This window comes from Triticum dicoccoides, chromosome 7B (genome assembly GCF_002162155.2).
Source record: "Triticum dicoccoides isolate Atlit2015 ecotype Zavitan chromosome 7B, WEW_v2.0, whole genome shotgun sequence".
NCBI classification, from domain to species: Eukaryota; Viridiplantae; Streptophyta; class Magnoliopsida; order Poales; family Poaceae; genus Triticum; species Triticum dicoccoides.
In genome coordinates this window covers 422,365,140-422,382,949 of record NC_041393.1, presented here as the reverse complement: position 1 = coordinate 422,382,949, position 17,810 = coordinate 422,365,140, and the positions used below count along the sequence as shown (strand labels likewise).

General features: G+C 44.5%; 1 protein-coding gene and 1 long non-coding RNA gene across 2 annotated transcripts; both read right to left on the bottom strand.

The window, feature by feature from the left end:
* Window positions 1–3,513: 3,513 nt before the first annotated feature.
* Window positions 3,514–13,430, bottom strand: LOC119336878 (non-lysosomal glucosylceramidase-like). The gene is made up of 17 exons (XM_037608955.1): window positions 11,963–13,430; window positions 11,353–11,424; window positions 11,117–11,233; window positions 10,742–10,798; window positions 10,564–10,634; window positions 10,282–10,381; window positions 10,106–10,176; window positions 9,927–10,027; window positions 9,712–9,815; window positions 9,565–9,618; window positions 9,416–9,471; window positions 9,258–9,296; window positions 8,844–9,173; window positions 8,064–8,134; window positions 7,912–7,984; window positions 5,410–5,471; window positions 3,514–5,317 (listed from the first exon to the last, which is right to left on the bottom strand). Exons 2-17 carry the CDS (start codon window positions 11,380–11,382, stop codon window positions 3,849–3,851), a joined length of 2,805 nt encoding a protein of 934 aa, XP_037464852.1. The 5' UTR covers window positions 11,383–11,424; window positions 11,963–13,430; the 3' UTR covers window positions 3,514–3,848.
* A 3,235-nt stretch (window positions 13,431–16,665) lies between these two features.
* LOC119341917 lies at window positions 16,666–17,801 on the bottom strand. The gene is made up of 3 exons (XR_005165335.1): window positions 17,346–17,801; window positions 17,037–17,262; window positions 16,666–16,928 (listed from the first exon to the last, which is right to left on the bottom strand). It is a non-coding gene; the product is annotated as an uncharacterized LOC119341917 (long non-coding RNA).
* Between the last annotated feature and the right edge of the window lie 9 nt (window positions 17,802–17,810).

Sequence of the window (17,810 nt, the reverse complement as noted above, 5' to 3'; positions counted from 1 at the left end):
CCAATGACCAAACCAAGACCGCTTTCGGATCCCCACCTTTATTAATACTTCATCTGTATTCGCAATATTCAGATTGCTTTATCATATTCTTGCTTGTTCTTCAATTGCTTGCAGGAATAGACCTTCGTGGTCAGGTTGATCATGCTCCAGTGTGGTCAATAACCTCTCGGAGTTGGTTTAGCGATTGCTAAGGCGCAACGTCGTGCACGTTCGTAGTCAGGTCGTCAAAGTCATCTCCACCAAATCGATAGTTATCATCTCATCGAAAGATGGGACACCCCGTCTCTATCAGCTCCTCTCCTCGGCATCCTCCTCCAGCCTGCTCAACGGAACTCAGGGACCAGGGTTCTTTCATGCTTGCGGGCTCCGGCAGGGCGACCTCCTATCCCCGTTGTTGTTCATCCTGGCAATTGACCCTCTGTACCACCTGTTGGACACTGCTGCCAGCCACGGCATCATCGCGTCGTTGCTAGGCCGGGGAGCTAGCATGCGCGTCAGCCTATATGCTAACGACGCCGTCATCTTTGCAAACCCGTGTTGGAAATATGCCCTAGAGGCAATAATAAATTGGTTATTATTATATTTCCTTATTCATGATAATCGTTTATTATCCATACTATAATTGTATTGATAGGAAACTCAGATACATGTGTGGATACATAGACAACACCATGTCCCTAGTAAGCCTCTAGTTGACTAGCTCGTTGATCAATAGATGGTTATGGTTTCCTGACCATGGACATTGGATGTCATTGATAACGGGATCACATCATTAGGAGAATGATGTGATGGACAAGACCCAATCCTAAGCCTAGCACAAAGATCGTATAGTTCGTATGCTAAAGCTTTTCAATGTCAAGTATCTTTTCCTTAGACCATGAGATTGTGCAACTCCCGGATACCTTAGGAATGCTTTGGGTGTACCAAACGTCACAACGTAACTAGGTGGCTATAAAGGTGCACTACAGGTATCTCCGAAAGTGTCTGTTGGGTTGGCACGAATCGAGGTATCTCTGGGCCCACTCGGTAGGACATCATCATAATGTGCACAATGTGACCAAGGGGTTGATCACAGGACGATGTGTTACGGAACGAGTAAAGAGACTTGCCGGTAACGAGATTGAACAAGGTATCGGTATTACCGACGATCGAATCTCGGGCAAGTACAATACCGTTAGACAAAGGGAATTGTATACGGGATCGATTGAGTCCTTGACATCGTGGTTCATCCGATGAGATCATCGTGGAACATGTGGGAGCCAACATGGGTATCCATATCCCGCTGTTGGTTATTGACCGGAGAACGTCTCGGTCATGTCTACATGTCTCCCGAACCCGTAGGGTCTACACACTTAAGGTTCGATGACGCTAGGGTTATAAAGGAAGTTTGTATGTGGTTACCGAATGTTGTTCGGAGTCTCGGATGAGATCCCGGACGTCACGAGGAGTTACGGAATGGTCCGGAGGTAAAGATTTATATATGGAAAGTTGTTGTTCGGGTTCCGGGAAAAGTTCGGGTTTTTTCGGTATTGTACCGGGAAGCTTCCAGAAGGTTCCGGAGGATTCCGGAGGGGTCCGGAGGTCCGGAAATTGTTCCACCACGTCCAATATAGTAGCATGGGCTGTAGGGGGGCGCCCTAGCCTTAATGGGCCAGGGGCACCAACCCCCCCAAGGCCCATGCGCATGGGGAGGGAAAACCCTAAGGGGGGAGGGCCTCCACTTGACTTGGCAGGCACTCCTCCCCCCCTTGGCCGCCGCCCCCTCCTCAGATTGGATCTGAGGGGGCCGGCCCCCCTCTCCCTTGCCCCTATATATATGTGGGGGGTGGGAGGGCAGCCGCACCACAAGTTCTGGCGCAGCCCTCCCCCTCTCCCAAGTACTCCTCCTCTCCCGCGGTGCTTGGCGAAGCCCTGCAGGATTGCCACGCTCCTCCACCACCACCACGCCGTTGTGCTGCTGCTGGATGGAGTCTTCCTCAACCTCTCCCTCTCTCCTTGCTGGTTCAAGGCATGGGAGACGTCACCGAGCTGTACGTGTGTTGAACGCGGAGGTGCCGTCCGTTCGGCACTAGGATCTCCGGTGATTTGGATCACGACGAGTATGACTCCTTCAACCCCGTTCTCTTGAACGCTTCCGCTTAGCGATCTACAAGGGTATGTAGATGCACTCTCCTTCCCCTCGTTGCTGGTTTCTCCATAGATAGATCTTGGTGACACGTAGGAAAATTTTGAATTTCTGCTACGTTCCCCAACAACCCGGTGATAGAGGAGGTCGACACCCTGCTGGAGTTGCTAAACTTCTTCTAACAGGGGTCGGGGCTGAAGCTGAACCATGCCAAGTCCTTAGTGATCCGATCAATTGCGGCGAGCTTCTGTTGTCAGATGTGTTACAGGGTTTCGGTGGCCAAATTGCAGATTTCCCCACTACCTACCTAGGGCTGCCGATCTCTCCCCAAAGACTGCGCCTGGTGCATTTTCAGTTTCTCATTGACAGAATCAAAGCAAGGCTGGCAGGTTGGAAGGACAAACTGATGTGCTTGGCGGGCCGGCGCAGTGCGTTCGGTGTTGTCTGCGCTTCCCACCTTCGCACTTTCAGTGCTCAAGGTCCCAAAGAAAACGCTAAGGCCTTGTTCGTTTAATCCTCCTCCCAAGGGGATTGGAGAGGATTTTGGCTTCTAGGGGATCTAATCCCCCTCAAACCCTGCCATTCCCCTTCAAAAACCACCTCAACCGAACAAGGCCTAAAGGAGGTTGACAGGGCACGACGCCGCTTCCTCTAGGCCCAGGAGGAGGCTCTGACGGGTGGCGAGTGCAAGGTAGCATGGAGCTCGGTGTGCTCGCCGGTGGAGAAGGGAGGCCTCGGCGTCCTCGAACGCATCCTGGTCGTTCTGATCGCAAGGGCTACAAGGGTGGTGATCGGCAATGCCAGAACAACAAGTTTTTGGAAGAGCTCCTGGCTAGGTGACGCGCCCCTCTGCTCCTCCTTCCCGGGTCTGTTCAAACACACCATGCGCAAAAACTGCATGGTGGCAGGGGCGCTCGAAAATGAACTTTGGATTAGCGACCTGCGCCACGACAACACGATCGACATCACCACAGAGTTCTTCCAGGTTTGGCACCGTATTCGGAGCTCGGGAACCATACTCGTCCAGCAAGTGGACGATCGGATCAAGTGGGCCTCGGGGAACGCCAAGATGTTCGCTTGGCTGCTGCACAAGAACCGGCTCTGGTGCAACGACATGCTGCAGCGTAGAGGATGGTCAAACAGTTATTTCTGCTGGCTTTGCGTCAAGAGTCTGGAGTCTTCAGTACACCTGCTGTGGGAATGCCCCTTCTCCAGATCGATCTGGCAGAAGGCCACGGCATGGACTGGCTGCGAGCGCTTGAGGAAAGATCATGCCGCCGCACCACAGCCCTTTACATCACTGCCAGGAGCTGATCAGGCACACCCCAGCAAGGTTCGGAAAAGGAGTCAAAACCATGCTGATCTTGATTGCATGGCGCATCTGGAAGGAGAGAAACGCCAGCGTTTTTCGAGCCAAGATGCAAGGGAGGAAGACGTGATCCAGGCCATCAGAAGTGATCTCACTCAATGGAGGCTTGCCGGCGCAGCATGCTTTCCTCTGCCTTGCACGGCGACTTTTTTTTCTTCTGTTTTTCTCGAGTTTTCCACCCGATTACTTGATCACCACTGTTTCCCGCATGCTTTCTAAGCTGGCTCAAACGGGATCTTTAAAAAAAAAAGGAAAAGACGGAAGAAAACTCCAACAGCGCGAGCAGCCTTGCGCGGACTTCTATCCAATCAACCGACAAATTTATTCGTCCACCATCATGCAGAGCTGGAGGGGTCATGCCGGGAGCACCACCTGCCGGAGAATATGGTAGAGAGCCCGGAGGAATCCCTTGTGTTGCTCTTCTTCACGCAGCCTCAGCATGCTCGCCACCTTCTCGAACTTGTCCTGCCCAACCGACGCGACCCCCGGCGAGGCTACCGGCCCGAGGTCCTTGTGGAGCTCCGGCGGCGACAGCGCCCACTGCATCGCCCAGATGGAGAGGGGCCGCATGTAGTGCAGCCCTCGGTAGCCGCCTTCCGCCGTCCAAGCCTCCGGCGTCTGGAACGCGTACCCGAAGCCATCTTTGGACCAGCTGGCGTCGTGGGCGCCCTTGGCCGTCCGGAACGCGGCCTCCAGCATGCCCTCGTGGATCATGGCGGCCGCGACGGCGTAGGTGGTGCCGGGCCATATCTCCTTGGACTGCGTCGACGACATGTCGATGGTGCCGTCCGGCCGCATCCCGTTCACCGCCCCCACCGTCCCGCCCTTCACCCGCATGACGTTGTAGTCGAGCACCGTCCCCAGCGCGCTCCGGGCCTTCTCCTCCTCCACCACCGGCTCCAGGCCGCACACGTGAGCGTACCACTGCCCGGCGAGCTGGTCGGCCTGGATGGAGGAGCTCGTCTTGCCGCCGCTGTTGTCGTAGTTGAAGTAGGTGCCGTTCCAGAGCTCGTCATCGTACACGCGCTTCGCCCTGAGGTACCGCGCACGGAAGCAGCACTCGGCGTCGCCGTCGCCGACGATGCGCGCCATGGCAGCGGCCGCCTGCAGCGCCGCAACCCAGATCCCGCCGGTGTAGGCGCTGACCCCGGACACGGACCACAGGTCGTACGTCTGGTCGGGGCGGCCCTCGTTCTCGATCATGCCGTCCCGGTCCCGGTCGAACTGGTCCATGTAGGCCATGGCCAGGTACACGGCGGGCCACGCCGCCCTGGCAAGGGCGACGTTGCCCGTGGCGACGACGCCCCGGTAGACCTGCAGCACGAACTTGGGGTTGAGGTCCTTCCACCGCGACGGGTCGTGGATCATGTACGCGTTGAGCTCGAACCACGGGTCGTTCAGCCCCACGTCGTGCGGCACCGAGCCGAGGACCTTGCGCGGCACGGTCTTGCCGTTGAGGGTGCGCATGGGGCGCGGGTCGTGGAGGAGGACGGCGCGGGCGAAGTCGCGCTGGAGGCTGAGCTCGAGCTCCGGGAAGAGGGCGAGCAGCGCGAAGGAGGCGTAGAAGTGGACGTCGTAGGTGTTCCACATGTGGTACTCCATGGCCTCCAGGTACAGGAACTGCCCCACGTTCTCCTCGCCGTCGGCGAGCAGCGTCGCGCCGAACGCCGCCGCCGAGTGCAGGTCCTCCGTCACGGACGTCATCTCGCTCAGGACGCCGTCCACCACCGGGGTGCCTTGCAGGTCTGCGCGGAAGACGTCGAGGGAGAATGGCTCCGTCCCCGTCCCTGATGAGGCGACGCTCATCTTCGGAGGCCGTCCATCTGTGGCATTTGACAGAGATTTGTTCTCAGCTCCGTCGTACGGATTCTGCACGGCAGATCATATACGTACTTGCTGGCAGTGATCGAGATACCTGTCCATATGGTGCCTCCAGCGACCAGATAGTAGAGTTCGTTGAACAATGCAACCGGATACCTGAAGACAAACATGACATCGATTATCTAGTACTCTAGGTAGCAAGTCCATATAAATCATTTCCCCCCTTGCGATTTTATACCCTGGAATGATCTGCAACTACATAAGTTCTGCAGACTGGGAAGTAATTCTGGGTGTGTAGAGGATGCCAACTATAATGTCATGGGAAAAACTGTGAAGAGACACTTGAGCAAAGTGATACTCCCGCAAACTCCTTTTTACCGGAGGCGGGATGTACCGGAGCCGCATCCACCCTTCACATGCTTTATGATCTGTGCATAAATAGGGCCCATCCATATGTATAATCATGTATTGAGACATATGACCTTTTGTATATAGTCAAATCAATGTCGGACTAGTAGGGACCATGTCAGGGAGAGGCAGTACTTTCTGCAGTGGATTGCACGCATGCATGCAGCATCTCCCCTCTCTCTCAAACAAATCCATGCATTTTAATTTTGGTTACATTTTTTGATGACCAATATTGTTTACAGCTTTGTACTATTATTTAAAATTTTCATATATTCAAATTCTTGAACATAAGATCTTTATAATCATACCAATCTTGAATATATTTAAACTAATTTAATTTTTACTATTTCAATCATATCAAAATATGAATTTCACTCATTTCAAATTACAATTTTCGAAATGATTGAAATCAGTCATTGAAATGATTGAAACACTTTTCCGAATATAGTTTTCTTTGTGAGTTTCATATTCTAGCTTGTGAAATTGTTTCTTCAATGGAGTAAATGTGATGTGTTTTACCAAAACTAGTGAAATCTATCTTTTGTAATAAGTGTAATCAGTTTTTTGAAACAAGTGAAATATATTATTTCAATTGAGCGACTGTAGTGTGTTTTCTGAATGAGTGAAATGAGTTATTTGAAAAAAGTGAAATATATCTTTTTGGTGTGAAACGACTTTTTCATTGTGTGATACTGATATTTCTGCTGAGTGAAATATGTTTCAATATTTTTTTCATAAATACAAAGTGAAATTAGTTTCTCATATATATTTTGTAATGAGTGAAATCAGTTTTCTGAAACTAGTGAAATGGGTGAAATCTATATTTTGTAAATGAGTGCAGTGTGTTTTCTGAAATGCGTGAAATAAGTTATTTGAATAAAGTGAAATAAAACCAATTTTTGTTGTGAAACTAATTTTTCAGTGTTTGAAACTGATATTTTTTATGAGCGGAATATATTTCAATATATTTCTTAAATTTGCAGTGAAATTAGTACTGCAAATGAGAGTAATGTGTTTTCTGAAATGTGTGAAATCTATTTTGAAACGAGTGAAATGATTTTTTAACTTCTATTAGCGAAATAGTCAAAAACACTTTTATGAAATAGCGGATCAATCTTATGTTTTATGAAAGCGATATTAAAAGATAATTAAAATATAAAATAAGAAATTAGTGAAATAGGATTATTTAAAATATGTGAAATTGGGTATTTCAAACACGTCTAAGTTGCAGTCAAACACGTCTAAGTTGAATATATTAAACTTCTTTTTTACTACTATATCAAATATATCTATTTCTTTGTGAGTTTCATATTCCAGTTTGTGAAATTGAGCGAAACACTAGAAAAAACTTTTATGAAATAGTGAAACAATTTAGTGTTTTATGAAAGTGATTTCAGAGATAATTGAAACATATAAAATAAAAATATTTCAAAAATATCCAAAATTGATCTTGTTCTGTAGATCTTGTCACCACAAATTTAAATATACAAAAAGTTTCAATAATGTACATTTGGTTCAAAAGATATAAGTCATTGAAAATATGAGGATGGAAATAAAATGCATGTCATATGTATCTCGTGAGTGAATGAATGCATGCATGCACCATTGTCTCTACTCTAACTCTCTCTCTTCTGTAAAAGCTGACAATATCTGACACTAGTACATGTATTGCTATGTGTAGTCTGCTATCTGAAAATAGAGTATAAAACCTGCACTGATCTTGATGAAAACGACGAAGGGTGGATCAAGCACCGGTACATCCCGGCTCCGGTAAAAAAACTTAGTCGGTGATACTCCCTCCGTTTCTTTTTTACTTGCATATAAGATTTATCTTAAGTCAAACTTCATAAAGTTTGACCAAATTTATATAGTACAAAATTATCAACATCTACAATACTAGAGATATACAATATGAAATTCAATTCAATGATGCGTCTAATGATATTGATTTCATATTCTGAATGTTAATATTTTTTTCCTACAATCTCAATCAAACCTTACTACGTTTGACTTACTTTTTTCCTTCCTTGAATCCTTTAGTTTTACTCAGTTCATGAAATTTTTTATACTATTAATTTCTTTTTATCCATAATGGATTTACCTGGACCAATGCATGAGATTCTTATGCCATTTGGGGGATTTGTTCTTCTACTAGGGAAAAGACACGAAGGGAGTACGAGCTGATTACCACTCAGGCAGCCTTTTGTCTTGCAGAATAGGCCTCTGCCACTCTTCGATTTTGGACTCCCAATCCATGTGTTCTACACTCAAAGAAGGAATAGCAAATTAGCATCAGAATTCTGACCACCTATGGCTAACAATCAATCACCAGAGCTTTACCAAGAAGGGCATCATGAGCCAAGCTCTCTGCAGCCGCATCTCGATCCAAGCCACAGAATTGGGTGTATCTCCTGTTCCAGAAAGCCATGTCAGTTACAAGGAAAAACAGCTACAGTAGTAGGAGTAGTTTTGAATTTCAGTTTCAGAAATATTTCAGCACCCACCACATTACTGATTTTTTTTGTGTACAACTTAATTGACCGAAATATTTCGACAAAAGAAGCAAATGTAAGTGTCTACTGAAATTATTGAAATTTAGAGGAGCAGAACAGGGCAAGGAACGCACCAGTGGTTGATGACTATTCGCAATTGGGCCTAGGTGTGCGTGTGGGCCGTGGGCCTTGTGGGTGTAATAGCGTGTGTGGGTGAGCTGCGGCATATATAAGCCCGAGCCGTGTAGCCGAGAGGCATCGAAAAATTAAGAAATGAAACAGTAGTCTTCTTCCTCTGTTTTCCCCTTTCTGCTCCTTTCCCCAAGTTTCCCCCCTTTGGTCGCCACCTACCCTCGTCCAAAATCCCTAGGGTTCATCCCCAAAGGCAAGGACATTACAGTTACAAGGAAAAACAGCTAGAGTAGTAGTTTTGAATTTCAGTTTCAGAAATATTTCAGCACCCACCAAATTACTGATTTTTTTTGTGTACAACTTAAATGACCGAAATATTTCGACAAAAAAAGCAAATGTAAGTGTCTACTGAAATTATTGAAATTTAGTAAAATTCATCAAAATCTCACTGAAAGTGAAAACCAACTAGCCATGCAGAATTAGCAAAACACATCACCTGTGATACGTTTTCCCGTCTGGGAACTTCACCTCGGGGCACGACCACGACAGAGCAAACGACACCACGCGGGTTCCCCCTGCCGGCACTGTCGTCGCCGCTGCGACCGCCGCTCCGATGGATGATCCGGGCTTCGACGCCCTTGGCTCTTTGCCGGTGCGGGTTTCGCTGAAGGAACCGTGCTGTTTGATCTCCTCCCACATGTCCTTGGCCGTGAAGTCGTCGGAGTCCGACGACCCCATCGTGAAGAAAGGGCAGTCTGTGACACGGACGTCCTCTGTTTCCTGACACGCGATCGCGAACGTCACTGGCGGGTGCCCATCCGCAGTCCTACATTGGTGCCATCCCAAGTTTGCTGTTATGTTCGCAGTTCTGTATCATTTGAAGCTCTGCGAAACGAAATATTTGACACACCTGTGATGCAGAAGAACACCGTGCACACCATCAAGCTCCCTGTGTGAGAACATAAAAAAGCATGGCAAGAACCAATAAGTAATTAAGGTTGTAGAGAGATTGCTGCTGCATGGCATGAAACACAAAGTACGCGGAAAAACGAATTTGACGTTCATTACATCATCTTGGAGTTGGTGTGATTTCCAGTCAGCTCTGATCTCCCACCAACTGAATTCTAGAGGATGAACAAAATACATATTAGGTCCTCACTGATAAGGCGTTTTTATCTTCATGCTAAAAGGGCACCACGTTGGCTTGTTGCACTTACAGCCCATGTGAAGAGCAATGTTACATCTGCAGGTGTGCTCCCAGAATTTTGCACCTGTAAGACTCATCGATCAAAATTAAGTGCTGAACTGCAACAGGGGAAAGTACATGTGTTATTTTGATTAAGTTGCCGAAGAAGAAAATGTACCGTAAATGTGAAAACTGCAACAGGGAAGCTGCTCTCCTTGTAATTGTGAGGGATGACTGGTGATATCTGACGGCAGGTGATCTTGATTTCAGGGTCAGGTTCACCTACATTGCAATTAGTATAGTGTACCACGAAACATCTTCAGTTCATGGACATGTATCTATCAGGTAAAATATAAAAGTGCATACAAAACCTTATTGCTTTTAGGAATTTACCATCATAAACTGTCCAAGATCTTGGGAACAAGGCATGATAAGTACAGTTTTTCTCCTTAAGCTTCCAGTCCCAAGATCCAATAGCTGACTTATCGACTCCCCTGCAAGTATGCACAATGAATGATATCTCTGGTCCATTTTAATGACCAGAAATAATTCTGTTGAGATCCACAGCTTACTTGAGAGCATCAGCAGTCGGTGCAGACAACACCGTGGAGTAGCTCTTTCCATTGGGACGTGAGACGAATGCCTAGACAAGTGAATAGTGTCAATCATTAGAAGTTCTTTACAGTCAAGACTTAAGAGTGACACTAGGAATCGCCAATTGGGAAATGGAAGAGTTAAGTATAGTTACTGAAAATTGGTTTGCAAGGATAGGCTTTTCTTCATATAATGCTGGGAATATCTGAAAATGCTGAAAGTACCCTCTGTAGCTTCTCCCAATGCTTCCTGAACTGATAAAAGAGGATGTGATTTGAGAACAGGCATGTACCATGTAAAGTTCAGTCAGCTATAGAAAACATTTTTCAGTTAAAATCACCATGGCAAGCTTCAAGGTGACAGAAAAGCCTACATGTACCTGATTGACAGTGAACCTAGCTAATTTGTAATCTGCAAAGGAAAGACTTGAACTTACCCAAGGCCACCAAGGGGTAGGCCACGGTAGCAGTTGTCCATCCATTTCCTGAATGGGTCATAGAGTATATCCTTCGCAAAAGTGAAGAATTTAAGTTCCATGACAAGGCAGAGTGAATTTATGTAATTGCTTGAATAATAGAAGAGCGATGATACATTTCTAAATGTTGAGCACTCACCCTGCCTTTTCCCCTTTGGTCGGCATTTATCATCAGTCCCTTGAGAATCATGGGTATCTGAAGGACCACCAACAGGAATTTAGTTAGTATTAAGTTCACAGAGGAATAACATATGTAGTACTCGTTGCTCAAAGCCAACAACAGTTTTGTTTCATCGGTCAGTTGCTTGCTGGCATGGCTGAGCAAGCCATATGCGGCATGTATCATTGCCAAGTATGACATGTCTTGCAAAGTGAAGAGTAGGGGAGTGTTCTCAAACAGAGTATAGTCATGTTCAGAACGCTCTACCATTTTGATAATTTTGAACCTTTCATATTCTTCAAAATATGCTCAAAACAGAAACCTGGGAGCTATAAAGTATGTCCAAATACGTACGATTGATATCATATCATTCATGGTCATGCTAAACAGTTCGATCTTCTTGCCTTCATCGTCAAATTTCCTCTGCCAGGTTCTTTTCGCTGGTTGTGCACAATTGATGTGCGAGCGCGCCTAGAGTAAAAAAAAAACCAGAACCCATTAGTGCCAGTTTAGTTTGCTGATGAAGGCAAATACAGTACGGACCAAAGCATTTCTAGAGAAGAGCCTTGATCCAAAAAGCTTGCCTTTACCTTTGTTTGCTCTAAACCTGCACTTCCCATCTTGGTTACAGTACAGATACTGTTTGGGTTGAAGCAGATCAGCTATTTGGATGTGTAGGCAACAGACATATGCACAGTTAGAACTTAGAAGGAGAGAGCCACAAATAGTTCTTGGAGAAAGGAGCTGAATCGCGATCCAGTTTAACGATCTCCACTTAAGATAGAAAAGAAAAATGGAAATGAAACGCTAGTCACCCAACGCAAAAATCTATGGGTTGGACCCCACGTTTCCTGGAAAAATTCCATTTCCCTCGCTACTCCTTTTGTCTCCACCATCCGCACTTCTTTCCCACTCTTTATTTTACCCTAAATAAGCTTTCTAGGGATATCACATCTTTGTTTAATGTGACATGTTTATTTGAACATCATTATGGAACAGATGATGACCCCTGTATCCATCCCTTGTGCAAATCATCAATGCAAGTTTCATAGCACTTTATTTCAGAAAAACGAAGAAAAATGTGGAAAAACAGTCATTGCTAGATTCGGTTGCAGAAATACCCCGCACTAAAACTCATGTGGTCCAGCGTCCAACTTTCAAGCGCCTATGCAAGAAACTAGAGAGAAGTAGAGAACTAACCAAGGGAGGAGAAGACCAGTTACCAGTAGCAGCTGGATCTGAATGCTTCCACTCTACCACACCTGCATATGCATTGCTTGCTTGGCTCTTGCAGGAGATCCTCAGCTTATCTTTATAGGACTGAGTTACTCAAAGCAATGGGCAACACGAGGTCTTATTGTCACACAAAACAACAATATCTTTTTTTATCCTTGTGCGTCAGGATGGTTGGACTGTCCTATTTGCTCCCTTTTGTTAATGATAAGAAATAACATGGGCTCGGATTAGTGATGAGGCCACTTAGCCATTGAGGTTGCCAATCAGAAGCCTCACCATCGATTGATATCTGTTGGGTAGCCTTTTATTGTCTTAGCCAAATGATTATAGAGGAGTTGGATTCTTGTATGGGAGCAATATGTAAAGCGAATGCTCAAAAGCCCGTATTTTGCCAAAAGAGGGAACAAATTAAGCTTTTCAGGCTCCGATTAGGGAAGAATAGAATAGGTAACAGGGAGGGTACATGATGAGTACCGAGTCATCAGGCACTACTACTCTCATATACCGCTCTTAAACAGCTAGCAGGACAAAGATGTTATGTTATCTCTGTCAATGGGATAGTTGAAATAATCGCTTCGACCCCCCTTTTTTTGCAGCTAATGGTGAATTGAGCCTCTACAAGAGTATGCAGGTTTGCTACATGAAGTCTTCGAGATGTAAGTACAATGCAGAAAGCAACCTCCAGCTCTAAAATGTAATGTATTCATTCATGATGCCGACAAGTAAAACAAAACAATGAGATTAGGAAGACGAAACAAAACCAAACCGACCTCGGTAGGTGTGGACATTTGCATATACGCATGTTGCCCATGTGCACATTGACATTGAAATTTGAAAACGATCCCTGAAGTGCACAATGGAAAACTCATTATGCATGATAAAGAATGAGACAGCCTGGGGACCTCAACCGGCTGAAGATTGCAGATCTACATCTACTTTGTTTAGTTCCATCTGCAGAGTTATTGCTAAATACAGCACTTGCAATGTCCTCCTCTTCCAAAAGTTCCATCTCAAGATTCTGTCTTGCACTCTTGCTGAGGGATGAGCTAATCTGCTCCTCTTCCAAAAGGAACCTAAAAATGGGGGCAATGAAGCCCTTACTGGTGAAAACCCTTGGACACAATGGAGTACCTCTCTGAATTGAATTGTTGTTCTTGGAGGTCGATACCCTTACAAATAATCGAACCCGACGCCAGATCGAATGGGCTGGGGGCCGCTGTTGCCGCATCCCGCCCCCACGAGTCTCCCTCGGACGGGACGCCACCGCCGAAGCATCCTCTGGGGAATCGATTGGACTCAGTGGGGGAATGGAACCACACTCGCGTCGTTCAATCTTTTCTCGCTGATTCGGTGGGGGGAACTGAATTCGCATAGGGGGGAATTGAAGCCAACACAGGGCATCTGTGCTTGTTCGGTTCGGAAGAGGATAGATAATTCAATGACACAGGGTATCAAGTCATGCATGTCTTTTTTCCGGTGGAATCAATTCATGCATGTCAATCATAAGTTAAATACTTTCTGTTAATTTTTGTGTGGTATGGACGTGTATGTGTTGGACGTTTGGAGCAAAAATTATATAGTTCATGCTTTCACATTTTCATTAACATATGGCGTTGTGTTAAGTTTAAGTTTAATTCAAAAGTTTTGTATTTTTTTACATCATTTTGTCGCATACTTCGTATATTCTATCTTGTTCGATCAATACGGATGTTCATCTAGTTATAGGACTATTTGTGATGCCTGAGCGAGACTTGTAATATTTTTTACATTTCGTTGAGTCGTATAATCATTTCAATTTCTTTTGTAAGAATGGCTTGAAATCCGGAATAAAATGGCTGCATCCATCAATTGTTGTCCCCTTTTTGAAAAATTAAAACTGTCATCACAATATTGCAAGGACAATTCACATCATGCTAAGACAACAGCATATCCCTTGGAAAACATAAACATTGTTTAGCCATTAGTTTACTTTTGAGAAAAAGATACTCCCTCTGATCCATATTAATTAATTGTCGCTGATTTAGTACAGCTAAAATGACATACGAGTACAAGAAATTACTAGTCTATATTACTACCTTCATAATGGGTAGTAACATAGGTGTGAATAACATATATATCTTTATTTACTTCCTCCGTCTTAGTTTATAAGACATGCACGTAGTTTTAGGTTAACAATTTAACTAGCTAAATATGTGTTACTACCTCCGTCCTGGTTTATAGATCCCCTTTGTAGTTTGTGCCAAATTTTGACTAAAGATTTAACTAACAAAATGTTCACGCATGTCACCAAACATTATATTTTTAAAAACTATGTTCAAACACGAATCCAATGAGATAATTTTTCAATCTATGGTCAAAATTTGGCACGAAATACAATGGGGACCAATAAACCCGGACGAAGGTAGTATATGGGATGAAAAATATATGTTTAGAAACCACATCCGCTTAAGTATCTAGTGATATATTTTTGGTGACATATAACACATATTTAGTTAGTCAAATCGATGACCTAAAACCACGTGCATGCCCTATAAGAGCAAGTACAGTAGAGCTGAGTCAGCGGGCTATAAGGAATAAACTAGTATATTTTTGCTTAGTTGGAGGAAAGAGAAGAGGAGAGAGAAGGTAAGCGGGCTCTTCGTGAAGAGCCAGCTCTAGCACGTGCTCCTAGGCACTTTGTGAGAATGAAAGGTGGGCCACATAATAAAAAAATAGTACACTCTTGTGATCTACTATTGTACATGTTGACTATAAAATGGGCTGTAGATGACATGGCACTGGCTTATAGCCAGCAGCTGGCTATACTATTAACCATGCTCTAAACCTAGATGGGGAGTATTGTTTTGTAGACTCATTTTGCATTGGGAAACGCTATGTGATGGTACTCTCCTCATTAATTACTTGACACATCATCTTTTTTGCTTATGTGCCATGTATGTTACTCCCTCTGTCCGAAAATACTTGTCATCAAAATGGATAAAAAGAAATGTATCTAGAATTAAAATACGTCTAGATACATCTCTTTTTATCCATTTTGATGACAAGTATTTCCGGACGGAGGGAGTACTACATATGTTACTCCCACTATGACCAGCCTCATAAGTTACATTTGTTACATTAATTTATCCATAAAAACTATGCCACATCATCTAGTCTTGCATTTTTTCATTGGAATCAGTTCATGCATGTCAGCCACAAGTTAAAAGATTTTGGTTAATTTTTAAGTGGTCATGGACGTATATGTGTTGGACGCTTGTAGCAGAATTATATAGTCCATGCTTCGCATTTTTGTTGACATATGACGATGCATTAAGTTTAATACATACATTTTTTTTCTCCTTTTATACATCATTTTGTCGTATACTTCCTAGTTTTATCTGTTCAATCAATATGGATGCTGGTCTAGTTATAGGATTTGTGGTACCTGAATGAGACTTATAATCTTTTCAAATTTCTCATCAGAATGGCTTGAAATGCAATAATAAAATGGATGTGTTCATCAATCGACGCCCCTTTTTGGAAATAAAAATAAAATTCTAATCGTAATATTGCAAGGACAATTCACATAGTAATATACCCTCGGGAAGCTAGTAGTTTCATTCGAAAAAAAGAGATAGAGCAAAGTGGAAATGATAGAAACAAAGCAACCTATATGAAACACCGAAAAGGATATACGAAGAGATAAGAAATTGACCAAGCAAGAAAAGGTCCAACACTCCCATCAGGCATTGTGCGTTCAATCCAGTACAACACCTCACAAAACTCTTAGCAATAATGCTTATATCAGACATTTTCATAAATTTGAAACCTTCCTTACTCTTTCACTAAGATTTTTTTAATTCAAACGTTTTTCTTTTCTTTCACCATTTTCAAATGGGTTTTACCCTTTTTTAAATGTAAGCCGAGAACACACTTACATTCGTCTTCGTATTGTTTTCTTTATAAAGCATGCATTTATGCATTTGTTTCAGCATAGTTTTCGCGGCAACGTGCGTGACATCATGCTGTTTCCAAAACACGTCCAGTACGGTCGTGGTCTTGCCCCTTCTGCAGCCAATGCGAGTTTCTTGCAGGCTGGGATATGCACAGTTTCATCACCAGCAGCTGGTGCTGTAGATCGTCGTCATCGGCGACTGCCGTGCTTCACCAAATCCAGGAGGAGAGCTGCCTGTCTGATGAGGCGAGTAAAATCGGACAGTAAAACATACGCTTTCTTCAGTAGTATATGCACTTGTTCTAAAATGGCATCGACATACTAGTAGATAGGATCAGGCGAATAGTAGATGTTAACAAGGCTATTCTTTAGCAAAAAAAAAAAACATTTTGAAGCAGAGATACTTTAACCTGACCACGGATATATCCGAAATAACGTAGATAGGGTCAAGAAATAACCACAGTGCGGCTGGCCGTGAGATCTGAATCTCATCATGCATTGCACTATATATACACCCTTCTCCCACTCCACTTATTAGGAGTAACTATACGATCAAAGAGTAGGGCATACCTACTTCCCCTCAAAGCAAACTTAGTACTACCTCCGTTCGTAATTACTCGTCCAAGAAATGAATGTATCTAGATGTATTTTAGTTGTAGATACATCCATTTTTGTGACAAGTAATTCCGAACGGAGGGAGTACAACACTGTCATTATTATTTTGAGAGGAAATTACTGATACACTTGCATTTTCTAACAACCGACAACAGCGGAGTCATGGCTACTAAACCGGCCCCAAGGACTTAAGGTTATTTCTTGCACACGTATTGACAGCGAAACAAAAAGAAAAAGGGACCGCACACCCAAAAAGAAAAGGTCAGAAACCAAAAAGTTGACAGTGAAACCAAAACGGACCACGCCCCCAACTCATTGCATTGGCACCAAAACAGCCGAGTCTCTAATTAGTGGATGAAAACAGGAGCTCCTGAAGCAAGCCTGCAATGCTCCATATGGTCAGTTATATATCCTCAAATACAAGTACGGACTACATAAATGTGAAAAGAGTGAAACCACCGTCTACAAATATAATTTATGCCACTTTACCTTTCTTCGATATTGATCACTTTCTCTTCTTCGGCGTCGAACAACACTACACTGGAAGAGGGTATCTTTTCCCCTCAAAAAAGAAAAGAAAAGAAAAGAAGAGGGCATCTTTCCTGAAAACGGATACGTTCATCCTTACCCTCATGCTTCTGGACAAGTTAACCGAATCCCCTTTTAACGAGCGTGTTTCTTCACAAACTCTGCAACGGGTCGTATGCTTCAGGATCTATGCAAATCAATCAAATGTAGGGATAAATTAGCATGAATATGTCGAGGCAGATGATGTCCAAGGAGAACGGTATTACATACCTATCCTGGTGACTGTGAGACGAAGAAGAGCATTTAAGCTTGCCCGTGGCATCACTGGAATTCTCTATTTCTGAAGCTTTGAGAGTGGATGCAACACTAGTTCCAGGCTTTATTGCACCGAGAGGGGGCAGCTCTAGATACAACGGGTACTCAAGCCACGTGAAGTCGTGAACCGTGGCTTGTAGGAGGCTTGAACAAAGCCAAAGCTAGGGTGGCTCGGTCCACAGGCCATGAGACACATGAGTAAGTTCGCTGGCTTCAGCTTGCCACAGATGGAGCCTGTTGTAATTTTCTCGTCCTTTCCAGTACACTTCTCCTGCTGGCTGCTTCTGCCTGCAATGTCCCACTCCTACGAGGGTACTCTCTCGCAGGTGGATGCTTGAAACAGGAATCATCAACAATTTCTGGGGATCCTCTTGCCGTGTCATGTCCCTGCTGCAGCTTTCACAATGCGCAACACCCCCC